A 12,378-nucleotide genomic window follows, 5' to 3' on the forward strand; every position below is an offset into this window, starting at 1 on the left:
TGTCATCTGAGGTCACTGACCGTGACCCCTCCGTTTCCAGATACGATCGTTTCTCTGCGGTGAACCTGGCACCCAGGCAAGGGTGGACACATACCAGGTTCCCGCCGATCGTGCCTTTCCACCCTGTGCGTCTATGGCCTGGTCCCGCAACCGGCCTTCCAAAACTTCCCACCGACTTGTGAGAGACGCACCGCTTCCAGGGTCTCGTTACCTCGGGTGTCGTGTGTGTCTTGCCTTAGCAAACCTGTCCCTTTTTATCCCCCTGCTGGGGTATCGCCCGTCCATCACTTCAAACAGTTCAGGGTTCAAAGGGGGAGCCGATCTTGACAGCTCTCCTTCCGTTACTCTCTCCTGTCCCTTCATTAACATCTCCAAATGCTGCTCCATTGTTTTCCTTATCTCTCTTTCTCCTGAAGACAGGTGGCAGACCAACTGCTGATCCCGCTGGTGCCAGCCCAGGCCAGCTAACATCTTAATTTATGTGTATTCTCGTCACAATAGATTACCATCAAAATGATGGAAAAGGTCTGTACTATTGAACACTCAGTGCTCAGTTTGGGTTTTACCAGGAAAATTGTGCTGCAGAACCAATTATTATATTTGATCAAAAGAGGATAGACAAGAATACATGCATTTGACATCAAGCAACAGTTTTCTAGCTATACCACCAAGAGGCCTGGTGAAGAGTAGTCAATAAGAATTAGTGGAAAGGTCTTCAATGGCTACAGTTGTAGCTTGTACAAAAGAAGATGTCCGTGGTTATACAAGGAAAATGATCTCAAACCCAGGACTTCACTGCATGTTTTGTCCTCAAAGCTCAAATAATTTCAGTTGCTTCTTCAAATAACATGATAGCTATTGATTGCACAACATGCAATTCCATTTGCAACTTTTCAAATAATAAAGTAGCTTATGTCTGCTGGTGATGAACCCAGAACAGTTACGCATGGAATGATAAATGGCAAGTAACATTTGTCTTATTCCAAGATTTGGAATAACCTGTACCCTTTACATTCAAAAGAATTACCATTGATCCCTAAAATCAACACCCAGAAATGTAACTGAACAAAACAAAAATGCATTTGGCCTCACACTACTTCCTCCTTCCCTCTTCTCCGAGATTTCTCAGAATCAGGTTTAATATCACCGACATTTGTCATGAAATTTGTTGTTCTGCGGCAGCAATACATTGAAATAGATAGTTATAAAGATTATAAATTACACTAAGTATATTTTTTAAAAAATGTATTGAAAATGGAGAGGAAAAAATAGTGAGGAAGTGTTCATGGGTATAATGTCCATTCAGACATCTGATGGCGGAGGGGAAGAAGCTGTTCCGGAAACATTGAGTGTGCGTCTTCAGGCTTGTGTACCTCCTCCTTGATGGTAGCAATGAGAAGAGGACATGCCCTGAGTGATAAATGCCACCATTTCTGGCACCACCTTTTGAATGTGCCCTGAATGCTGAGGAGGAAAGTGTCCATGATGGAACTGGCTGAGTTTACAATGTTCTGCAGCTTATCCTGATCCTGTGCAGTGGCCCCTCCGTACCAAATGGTGATGCAACCGGTTAGAATGCTCTCCACGGTACATCTGTAGAAATTTGCGAGTCTTTGGTGGCATACCAAATCTCCTCAGATTCCTAATGAAATATAGCCACTGTCGTATGTACCTTCATTGTAATTGCATCAATATGTTGGGCCCAGAATAGATCCTCAAGGATGCTGACACCCAGGAACTTGAAATTGCTCACCCTTTCCACTTCTGAACCTTTGATAAGGACTGGTGTGTGTTCCCTCGACTTACCCTTCAATTCATTGATCTTACTGATGTTGAGTGCAAGTTTGTTGCTACACCGCTCAACCAGCTGATATGTCTCACTCCTGAACGCCTCCTCATCAGTGTACGTAGTTGTCTTCAGGTGTCAGAATCTGAAATTTTCCAACAAGAGTTGTGTCACTAGCAAGTTTATAGATGGTGTTTGAGCTGTGCCTAACCACACAGTCGTGAGTGTAGGGAGAGTAAAGCAGAGGGCTAAGCATGCATCCTTGTGGTGCACCAGAGTTCATTATCAGCGAGGAAGTGATGTTATTTCTGATCCACACCGACTCTGGTCTCCCATTGAGGAAGTCAAGGATGTAGTTGCAGTGGGAGGTATAGGGGCCCAGATTTTGGAGGTCCTTGATTAGAACTGGAGGTATAATAGTGTTGAACGTCAATAAGGAGCAGTTTAACTTAAGTATTACTATTGACCAGGTGATCCAAGGCCGAGTGGAGAGCCAGTGAGATTGAATCCACTGTAGATCTATTATGGAAATAGGCAAATTGCTGCAGGTCCAGGTCTTTGCTTAGGCAGAAGGTGACTCTGGCCATGACCAACCTCTCAAATCACTTCATCACAATAGATGTGAGATGCCACTGGGCAATAGTCATTGAGGCAGCTCATCCTGCTCTATGATTGTTGCCCTTTTGAAGCAGGTGGGAACCTCCAAATGCAGCAGTGGGAGATCTAAGATATTCCCGAACACACCACCAGTCGGTATAGGTTTTCAGAGCCCCACCAGGTACACCATCAGGGCCTGATACCTTATGAGGGTTCACTCTCTTGAAAGATGTTCTGGCATCGGCCTACAAGGCAGAGATCACAGGGTCCCCAGATGCTACAGGATCTTCATAGATGTAGCTTTATACTCCCTTTCAAAGTGTGCTTAAAAGGCTTTGAGCTCATCTGGGAGTGAAACATTACTGCCATCCATGATAAAAGGTTTCATGTTAGAAAGTAATGGCCTGCAAACCCTGCCAGAGCCGATGTGCATCCAATTCCATCTGTAACCTGAATTGAAATTGTTTTTTCACCCTTGAGATAGCCTTCCGTAGGTCGTACCTGGATTTCTGATACAGATCTGGATCACCGGTCTTGAGTGCCAATATCTAGCCCTCAGCAGACTACAAATCTCCTGGCTATCCAGGGCTTTTGACTTGGGTATGTCCAGTATGTTCTCGAAGGCACACACCCATCCACATGGGTTTTGATGAAGTCGGTGACAACTGTGGCGCATTGAATTGAAATATCTTTATTGTCGTTGCATAGTACAATTTGTCATGCACCAATACAGCAAAACTGAGTTTGTAACTCTCATACTCAGTGCTATAAAACAACAAATAAAATAAATAAACAATAAATAAAATCAAGTAACCATTCATTCAGACTCGAAGATGAATTCCTGAATATTATCCAGTCCACCTACTCAAAGCAGTCCTGTATTCCTCCAGCTCCCTTGACAGTATCTTCTTAGTCCTCACCACTGGTGCTGCAGTCTTTAGTCTCTGCCTATACACCGGGAGCAGAGGTACAGCCAGGTGATCGGACTTTCTGAAGTGTGGATGTGGGATGGCACAATAAATGTTATTGATGGTGGTATTAACAGTGGTCAAGTGTGCTGGCTCCTCTGGTTCTACAGGTGATATGTTGGTGGTAGTTGTTCAGAGACTTTTCTTCAAGCTGGCCTGACTGAAACTCTTCTCAATGATAGGAAAGGCATCAGGATGTGTGGTTTTGTGCCTGCTGATTATGTAGCTCAGTTCCTTCTGTGCCTACCTGATGTTGGCCTGAGGTGGAATGTACACCACTACCAGGAAGGTGGTGGAAAACTCCCTCGACAGATAAAATGGACAACATTTGACCACTTGATGCTCCCGGCTGGGTGAGCAGACTGAGACAGACCGCCACGTTTGTGCACCACAATAAGTTAATCATAAAGAATCCTCCATCTCCTTTGCCTTTAACAGATTGAGCGGTCCTGTCTTTGCAAAGAATAGTGAAGCCATCGAGCTGTAGCACCGTGTCTGAAATGGCAGGTGAGAGCTATGTTTCTGTGAAGCAAAGTTCACAGCAGTCCCTGATATCCCTCTGGTACTGCACTCCTGCTCTGAGGTCTTCAACTTTATTTTCCAGGGACTGCACCTTCACCGGTAGGATAGTCCAGAGTGGGAGTCTAAAGCTCTCTCCACTTCCTAACTCATCTCACCTCCCCTGCCTCCACCTTCCATTACTGTCTTCTCTCTTCTGACCCCAGTCCTTGTCCCAGCTCGAACCCCTGCAGAGTCTTCATCATCACCCCTGACCTCCCTCTCTCTGATGCTGAACAAAGAACTCACCTTAGCACTACTGTGCTCACACCCCAACGAGTGCTGAGCCCGCTCTTATATGGAACTCTTCTGTTGCCTCACCACTTATTTCTTTGGTGAGAAGTCCTCACCTCCAACTGATAACCCCTCCTCACATCTCCAACACTCCCCCTTTTTTTTTACCCTCTCGGCCTTTTCATCTCCAATTGCCACTGTGATGTGAACCACTTTGACTTCTCCATTCTCCTAGCCTGCTCCAACTTCATCTCCTCTGAATGAGACAACAAATACAATTTTTGTCTATGGCAAGAAACCTTACCTCCTCCAGAAGAAAATGCTTTTTCCTCATCTCTTCGCCAAAGCTTGGAATATTTCCATTATTATAGTGGAACTTGGGCAACTCGAATGGCAAAGTAGGGGGAACATAATTCCCCGCCTAAATGGAACAAAACAAAGTTAACATGAGTGTGCAGCAAATAATTAGGAAGGCAAATGGAAAGTTGGCCTTTAGTATAAAGGGATGGAGTACAAGAGGACTGAAGGCTTGCTACAATTATGCAAGGCTTTGATGAGAGAATTGTTTGTGAAAGGACTGAAAGAGAATGTAGCAGGCTATTTTCACAGAGGTTGAGTTCCAAGGATCTGGGTGCAGTGCAACAAAAAGTTTAATGATCTCTCACGAGTGACAAAGATCAGTGACCACATCGTGTCGGTTGTGGTATTAACCTCAGATGCCATGCAAATGAACATTCTCACCTTCCAGTCAACTAATATGGTCAGGACAAGCTAGTTTGGTTGCAAATCATCTAGCTATCAACGAACCCATGAACACTACCTCACTATTTTGTTCTCTTTTTTTTGCACTATTTATTTATTTTTTATATATTTCTTTTCGTAACTGAAAGTACTCTTTATGTATTGCACTGAATTGCTTCAGAAAACAACAAATTTCACAATGTCAGTGACAATAAACCCAATTCTGATCTATGATATCGTTTTCCCTCTCTCAACCCACCAACCCAGGTGATCTCGACAACAATCTACTGGAGAGATTTCATTCTCCACACCTCAGTATCTTCTTTCCAAATTAAAGTTTTAACAACCCAAAATATTAACACTGCTTCTCTTTCTAGATTTTATACAACCTGCTGGATATTTCTAGCAGGTTTTATTTATTTTTTGCAACAGTTCATGACCTGTCTTAGCATGAACCTTGTTTCAACATAAACATTATGTGCTCGAGACAAAAATCCAAATGGATTCTTCTAAAAGAAATTCTTTCCAATTTTCCCATGCTATCACCCTGCATCAATGTCATAGAAACGTAGAAAACCTACAGCACAATACAGGCCCTTCGGCCCACAATGCTGTGCTGAACATATACTTACTTTAGAAATTACCTAGGTTTACCCATAGCCCTCTATTTTTCTAAGCTCCATGTACCTGTCCAGGAGTCTCTAAAAAGACCTTATTGTATCTGCCTCCACCACCGTGGCCGGCAGCCCATTACACGTACTCACCACTTTCTGCGTAAAAAATTACCCCTGACATCTCCTCTGTACCTACTTCCAAGCACCTTAAAACTGTGCCTTCTTGTGTTAGCCATTTCAGCCCTGGGAAAAAGCCTCTGACTATCCACATGATCGATGCCTCTCATCATCTTATACACCTCTATCAGGTCACCTCTCATTCTCCATCACTCCAAGGAGAAAAGGCCAAGTTCACTCAACCTATTCTCATAAGGCATGCTCCCAATCCAGGCAACATTCTTATAAATCTCCTCTGCACCCTTTCTATAGTTTTCACATCCTTCCTGTAGTGAGGTGACCAGAACTGAGCACAGTACTCCAAGTGGTGTCTGACCAGGATCCTATATAGCTGCAATATTACCTCCTGGCTCCTGAACTCAATCCCACAGTTGATGAAGGCCAATACACTGCATGCCTTCTTAACCACACAGTTAACCTATGCAGCAGCTTTGAGTGTCCTATGGACTCGGACCCCAAGATCCCTCTGATCCTCCACACTGCCAAGAGCCTTACCATTAATACTATATTCTGTCATCATATTTGACCTACCAAAATGAACCACCTCACACTTACCTGGGTTGAACTCCATCTGCCACTTTTCAGCCCAGTTTTGCATCTTATTGATGCTATAACCTCTGACAGCCCTCCACACTATCCACAACACCTCCAACCTTTGTGTCATCAGCAAATTTACCAACCCATCCCTCCACTTCCTCATCCAGGTCATTTATAAAAATCACAAAGAGTAGGGGTCCCAGAACAGATCCCTGAGGCACACCACTGGTCATCAACCTCCATGCAGAATATGACCTGTCTCCAACCCCTCTTTGCCTTCTGTGTGCAAGCCAATTCTGGATCCATAAAGCAAGGTCCCCTTGGATCCCATGCTTCCTTACTTTCCCAATAAGCCTTGCATGTGGTACCTTATCAAATGGCTTGCTGAAATCCATATACACTACATCTACTGCTCTACCTTCATTAATGTGTTCAGTCACATCCTCAAAAAATTCAGTCAGGCTCATAAGGCATGACCTACCTTTGATAAAGCTATGCTGACTATTCCTAATCATATTATGCCTCTCCAAATGTTCATAATGCCTCTCAGGATCTTCTCCATCAACTTGTCAACCACTGAAGCAGGATTCACTGGACTATAATTTCCTGGGCTATCTCTACTCCCTTCCTTGAATAAGGGAACAAAATCTGCAACTCTCCAATCCTCCGGAACCTCTCCCGTCCTCATTGTTGATGCAAAGATCATTGCCAGAGGCTCAGCAATCTCCTCCCTCACTTCCCACAGTAGCCTGGGTTATATCTCGTCGGGTCCCGGTGACATCCAACTTGATGTTTTCCAAAAGCTCCAGCACATCCTCTTTCTTACTGTCTATATGCTCAAGCTTTCCAATCTGCTGTAAGTTATCCCTACAATCACCAAGGTCCTTTTCTGTAGTGAATACTGAAGGAAAGTATTAATTAAGTACCTCTGTTGCCTCCTCTGGTTCCATACACACTTTTCCACTGTCACACTTGATTGGTCCTATTTTCTCACGTCTTATCCTCTTGCTCTTCACATACTTGTAGAATGCCTTGGGGTTTTCCTTAATCCTGCTCACCAAGCCCTTCTCACGGTCCCTTCTGGCTCTCGTAATTTCATTCTAAAGCTCCTTCCTGCTAGCCTTATAATTTTCTAGATCTCTATCATTACCTAGATTTATGAACCTTCTGTAAGTTTTTCTTTTCTTCTTGACTAGATTTTCAACTGCCATTTACACCACGGTTCCTGTACCCTACCATCCTTTCCCTGTTTCATTGGAATGTACCTATGCAGAACCCCATGCAAATACCCCCTGAACATTTGCCACATTACTTCCATAGATTTCCCTGAGAACATCTGTTTCCAATTTATGCTTCCAAGTCCCTGCCTGATAGCTTCATATTTCCCCTTACTCCAAATAAACACTATCCTAACTTGTCTTTTCCTATCCCTCTCCAATGCTATGGTAAAGGAGATAGAATTGTGATCACTATCTCCAAAATGCTCTCCCACTGAGAGACCTGACACCTGACCAGGTTCATTTCCCAATAGCAGACCAAGTACAGCCTCTCCTCTTGTAGGCTTATCTACATACTGTGTCAAGAAACCTTCCTGAACACATCTAACAAACTCCACCCCACCTAAACCCCTTGTTCCAGGGAGATGCCAATTAATATTGGGGAAATTAAAATCTCCCATCACGACAACCCTGTTATTACTATACTGTCCCAGAATCTGTCTCCCTATCTGTTCCTTGATGTCCCTGATACTATTGGGTGGCCTACATGTCCTCTTATTAAGTCTCAAGTAAAAGATAAATAATTAATAAATTCCTCTGCTAAGTAATAATATGTAAAAACAACAATCAAACCTTTATAGCGCCCAGAAGTTCTTGCACATTTGATGAATGAAATGATCCGAAGTCTCGTCTAGCAGAAGTCACTGCACCATAAAAAAAAGACATTCTTAAAAAAGACAAGAGTTTATAGAACTATAAGTAGATTAAGCAATATTTCCAAAGTTTGAATTATATAATTTGCTTTATAATTTTAAAAATGGCTGTAAGAAATCAGCCAGAGTCAAATTTCATGAGAGTGAATTTGACTCTGCTTTTTACAGTGATCCTTGGAACGCACATTGCAAAAGTTGGTGATGAGGAGCTGTGGAAATTTCTCAGCATTGGCATTTGGATGGCTATTATGGCATTGGTGACAATCAGATAAATGTTTAACATTTTCACTTTTACTGTTCAGCTATAGTGAAGGAAGAGAGATTCAAGTAGTTCCCCTGCACCAGCACTGTCATCTGCCTGTGAGAACTTAACCTTACTCTGAACCTCTCTTTCAATTGCTCGTGATTTCTACAAATTCAAGACAAACCATGGACCTTTACCAACAAAAAAGTTTCCAAGCCTAATTTTGCACCCATGATCCCCAGCTCTCTCCACTACATTAATGGCTGTATTGGTGGTACCTCCTGCACACGCTCATACCTCAATTTTATTACCTTTGCTACGTACTTCCACCTCACTCCACCCTCAAAATAACTTGGTGTCACTTCTGACACCCCTTTCGGCTCTCTGGATTTCTCCGTCTCCATCTCAGGATGGAAACTATCAACTGATATTTACCATAAACCCATCAATACCCACAGCTTCCTTGACTAGATCTCCCATCTAATCTCTCGGAAGGACCCTATCCCCTTTTCCGTTTCTCTGTCTCTGTTGCACCTGTCTTCAAGATGTATGTTTTTTGTGCCAGGGTATCTGAAATGCCCTTCATGAAATGTTGCTTTCTCTTGACTGTGGTTATAGCAATTCTCAAGCAAATTTCCTCCATTTCCCAAATGTCTGATCTTACCAACCCTTCACCCAAGCCACTCAGAGATAGCATTCCCTTGGTCCTCAACTTTCAACCTATCCATCTCCACATCCAGCGCATCACACTTTATCATTTCCAACAGGTGCAATGAGATCCCACCAACAGTCAGGACTTTTTCCCCTGACTCTGTCTGCTTTCCAAGGAGACCACTCTTTCCATGACTTGCTGATTCATTTATTCCTCCCCATTCATCTCTTCCCCTTGCCCAAGGTTTTCACCTGCAATCACATGCAGGGGTGTAACAACTATCCCTACACCGGGGTTCCAAAATGTACTTGCAGGTCCCAAGTGAGGCAGTGATTCACATGCACTCTTCTCACCTCAGCTACTGCATTTAGTATGCTCAATTCCGTAGAACACCTGTGCTCCGTCCGCAACATACGTCCCCACCTCTCAATTGCTTGCTATTTTAAATCTCACTCATTCACACACTGACTATCAGTCTTTTGCTTTACCCCTGCCAGCTTTAAGACAGTTATGAAAAGCGATGAGGATATTCTAGGAATTGAGATCACACTCAATTACAAACCATAATGTTGGACCAGGCGAATGTAGAGAGGGAATAGCAACATCCAACAAGTGGGACAATTAAAAGTGAAATAATAAGAGATTAAGGTCAACATGTTTCTATAAGGGTGAAAGCCAAGGGGTAGCAACTACAGGGAAACCTGGATGCTAAGGAATGAGGACTGGATTGAATAAAAAACTGTACATACATGACAGGTATAGAGATCAAAGGTTCAGTAAGGCAGCTCAAAGCTGCCACAAGGTACCTCTGTACTTCCTTCTTGAACCCTTGAGTGAGCGAGGCCTTTACGAACTTTTTGGCGGGCTTGAGATATGTTTTATTAAGCACTTAGCTAAAGCCTATGAAAAAAGTTAGGTTTAAATATGCGGCCATTGTGTGAATGGGCTAGTGTTTGTGTGGGGAGCTGAGGCTTTGGCTCATGAGGCTTCGGTGAGAAGAGGTGGAGGCTAATGTAAGTTCCTTTCTTTGTCTACTAATGCCTAGTCAGTGTAGTGAGAAGGCTCCAGAGTCGGTGGTGTGTTCTTCATGTGGCAATCGTGGGAGGCACCTGATAGCTACACCTGCATGAAGTACCTTCAGCCGCAGTATCTTAAGTGTTAGGGAAGTGGAGCTGCAGGTGGATGGCCTTCATTCAGAAGAATGAAGAAGTGATCGATAAGAGCCACAGGGAGGTAGTCACTCCTAAATTACACGAGGCAGGCAGCTGGCTGACTTTCAGGAGAGGAAAAGAGAAAAGGGAGAGAGTGCAGAGTACCCCTGGGGCCATTCTCTCAATCGCAGGTATACCACTTTGGATACTGTTGTGGGGACACCTGCCAGGGGAAAGCTGTAGCAACCAAGTCTTTGGCATTGAGTCTAGCTCTGTGGCTCAGAAGGGAGGTGGAGGGGGAGGAGATGAGAAGAGCAATGGTGATAGGGAATACAACAGTTTGGGGAGCAGACAATGATTCTATGGGTGTGAAAGAAACACCCAGATGGTACGTGCCCTCCCAGGTGCCAGGGTCAGGGATGTCTCAGATTGGGTCCACAGCTTTCTAAAGGGGGAGGATGAGCAGCCAGAAGTTGAGGTGAATATTGGTAACAATGATGTACTGTAGGCAATAAAATGGATGACACTCTGAAGAGAGAATATAGGGAGCAGGTAGGAAGCTGAAAAGCAGGACCTCAAATACAGTAATCACTAGATTGCTGTCTGTATCACACACAGATGAACGTGTGGCCAAGGAATTGGTGTGGGGGGCGGCAGGCTTTCAGATTTGTGAATCATTTGTGAAACTCTTTTGGGGAAGGCTTGATATGTACAAAAGGATGCATTACATCTGAACTTGAGGGAGACCAATATCCTTGTGGGTTGATTTGCCAGAGCTAATGGGGAGAGTTTAAACTAGTGTGGCAGAGTGATGGGAGCCAGCGTGATAGATAGGTACAACATGTAGAGAGACTGGAAATGGTTAACACAAGGGGGCACAATTTTAAGGCGATTGGAGGGTATAGGGCGAACGTGGATCACCCTGCCAGAAGTTATGGTACAGACAGATATATTGGAACATTTATGAAACTCTTAAGCGCATGGATGATAGAAAAATGGAGGGCTATGTACAAGGATTAGCTTGATCTTAGAGTAGGTTGTGCCTTCAAGGGTCTATACTGTGTTGTAGTGTTCTATGTTATCCTTATCAAGGGCAAGTTGGACAATTAAATGCTGGAACAACCTGCAAAGCCTGTGAAGACAGAGAGTGCAGGAGGTAGAGGGGATAATTAAAAAAGAAATGAGGAGGGTAAAGAGAAGCCATGAACTACCTCTGGTGATGAAGATCAAGAATCTCCAGACATGTTATAGAATATTGAGGGCAAGAGAGTAGCCTGGGAAAGTGTAGAGCCCTTTAGGAAGCAAATGGCCAATCTGTGACATGAAGTCAGAGGTAGCCCAGGTCTTCATGAATACTCTTCATGGGTATTCACTCAGGAAAAGAACATTGTGGCTGGAGTATTCGGAAGGTAGATTGGTAAAATTATAGAAAAAATTATTATTTATTTTATTTTATTTCGAGATACAGCGCACAACAGGCCCTTCTGGCCCAATGAGGCACACCGCCCAGCAACCCACCTATTTAACACAGTCTAATCACAGGACAATTTACAACGACCAATTGACCTATGAGCTGGTATGTCTTTGGACTGTGGGAGGAAACTAGGGCACCCGGGGGAAACCGGAGCTCAGGATAAGAGCATATAAACTTTCGTTCAGTGGATGCCGGAATTGAACTCTGAACTCCAATGATCAGCCATGATCACAGTGAATAGTGGTGCTAGCTCAAAGGGTTGAATGGCCTACTCCTGCACCTATTGTCCCAGGTTGTAATAGCGTCATGCTAACTGCTACACTATTATTAAAACGGAGTTGTTAGATGTCTTAGTAGGCTTAGAGGGATAAATCCCTAAGCCTGATGGGATGCATCCTAGACTGCTATGGGAGGTAATGGAGGAATTTATTGGAAATTAGACCCAGTTCCATTCTGAAGTGCCTCGATTAAATTGCACAAATAGTAAAAAAACAGTAAACAAAAACCACATGGAATATGAACTGCAGTGTCCCCCAAAGTGAATCCAAGCAAGGACATTAAACATCAAACCACAGGGTCCCTCAAAAACATGCCCACAGCCAGTAGCCGCCGAGGCAACTGAACCTTGCAGTATAGGACCCAAGACTCAAGCACCTTTCACCGGCAGCAGCAAAAGAGAGATCGGTCAAACATAGGCAGGGCAGCACTGAACACC

At 43.8% G+C, this 12,378-nt stretch overlaps 1 protein-coding gene across 6 annotated transcripts in view; it reads right to left on the reverse strand.

Moving 5' to 3' along the window:
• LOC134342520 (uncharacterized) overlaps positions 1-12,378 on the reverse strand; it is a 137,293-nt gene that overhangs the window by 110,561 nt on the left and 14,354 nt on the right. For all 6 annotated transcript variants that reach the window (XR_010017038.1, XM_063040766.1, XM_063040764.1 and 3 more), the window contains exons 2-3: positions 8,063-8,133; positions 4,448-4,564 (exon numbers count right to left, since the gene is read on the reverse strand). Coding sequence is in view for 5 of the 6 variants with exons in the window: in XM_063040766.1 (XP_062896836.1) it covers positions 4,448-4,564; positions 8,063-8,133 (188 nt within the window). In the remaining variant the exon portion in view is untranslated. The remainder of the gene's footprint in view (positions 1-4,447; positions 4,565-8,062; positions 8,134-12,378) is intronic.

This window comes from Mobula hypostoma, chromosome 2 (genome assembly GCF_963921235.1).
Source record: "Mobula hypostoma chromosome 2, sMobHyp1.1, whole genome shotgun sequence".
In the NCBI taxonomy this organism is placed as follows: Eukaryota; Metazoa; Chordata; class Chondrichthyes; order Myliobatiformes; family Myliobatidae; genus Mobula; species Mobula hypostoma.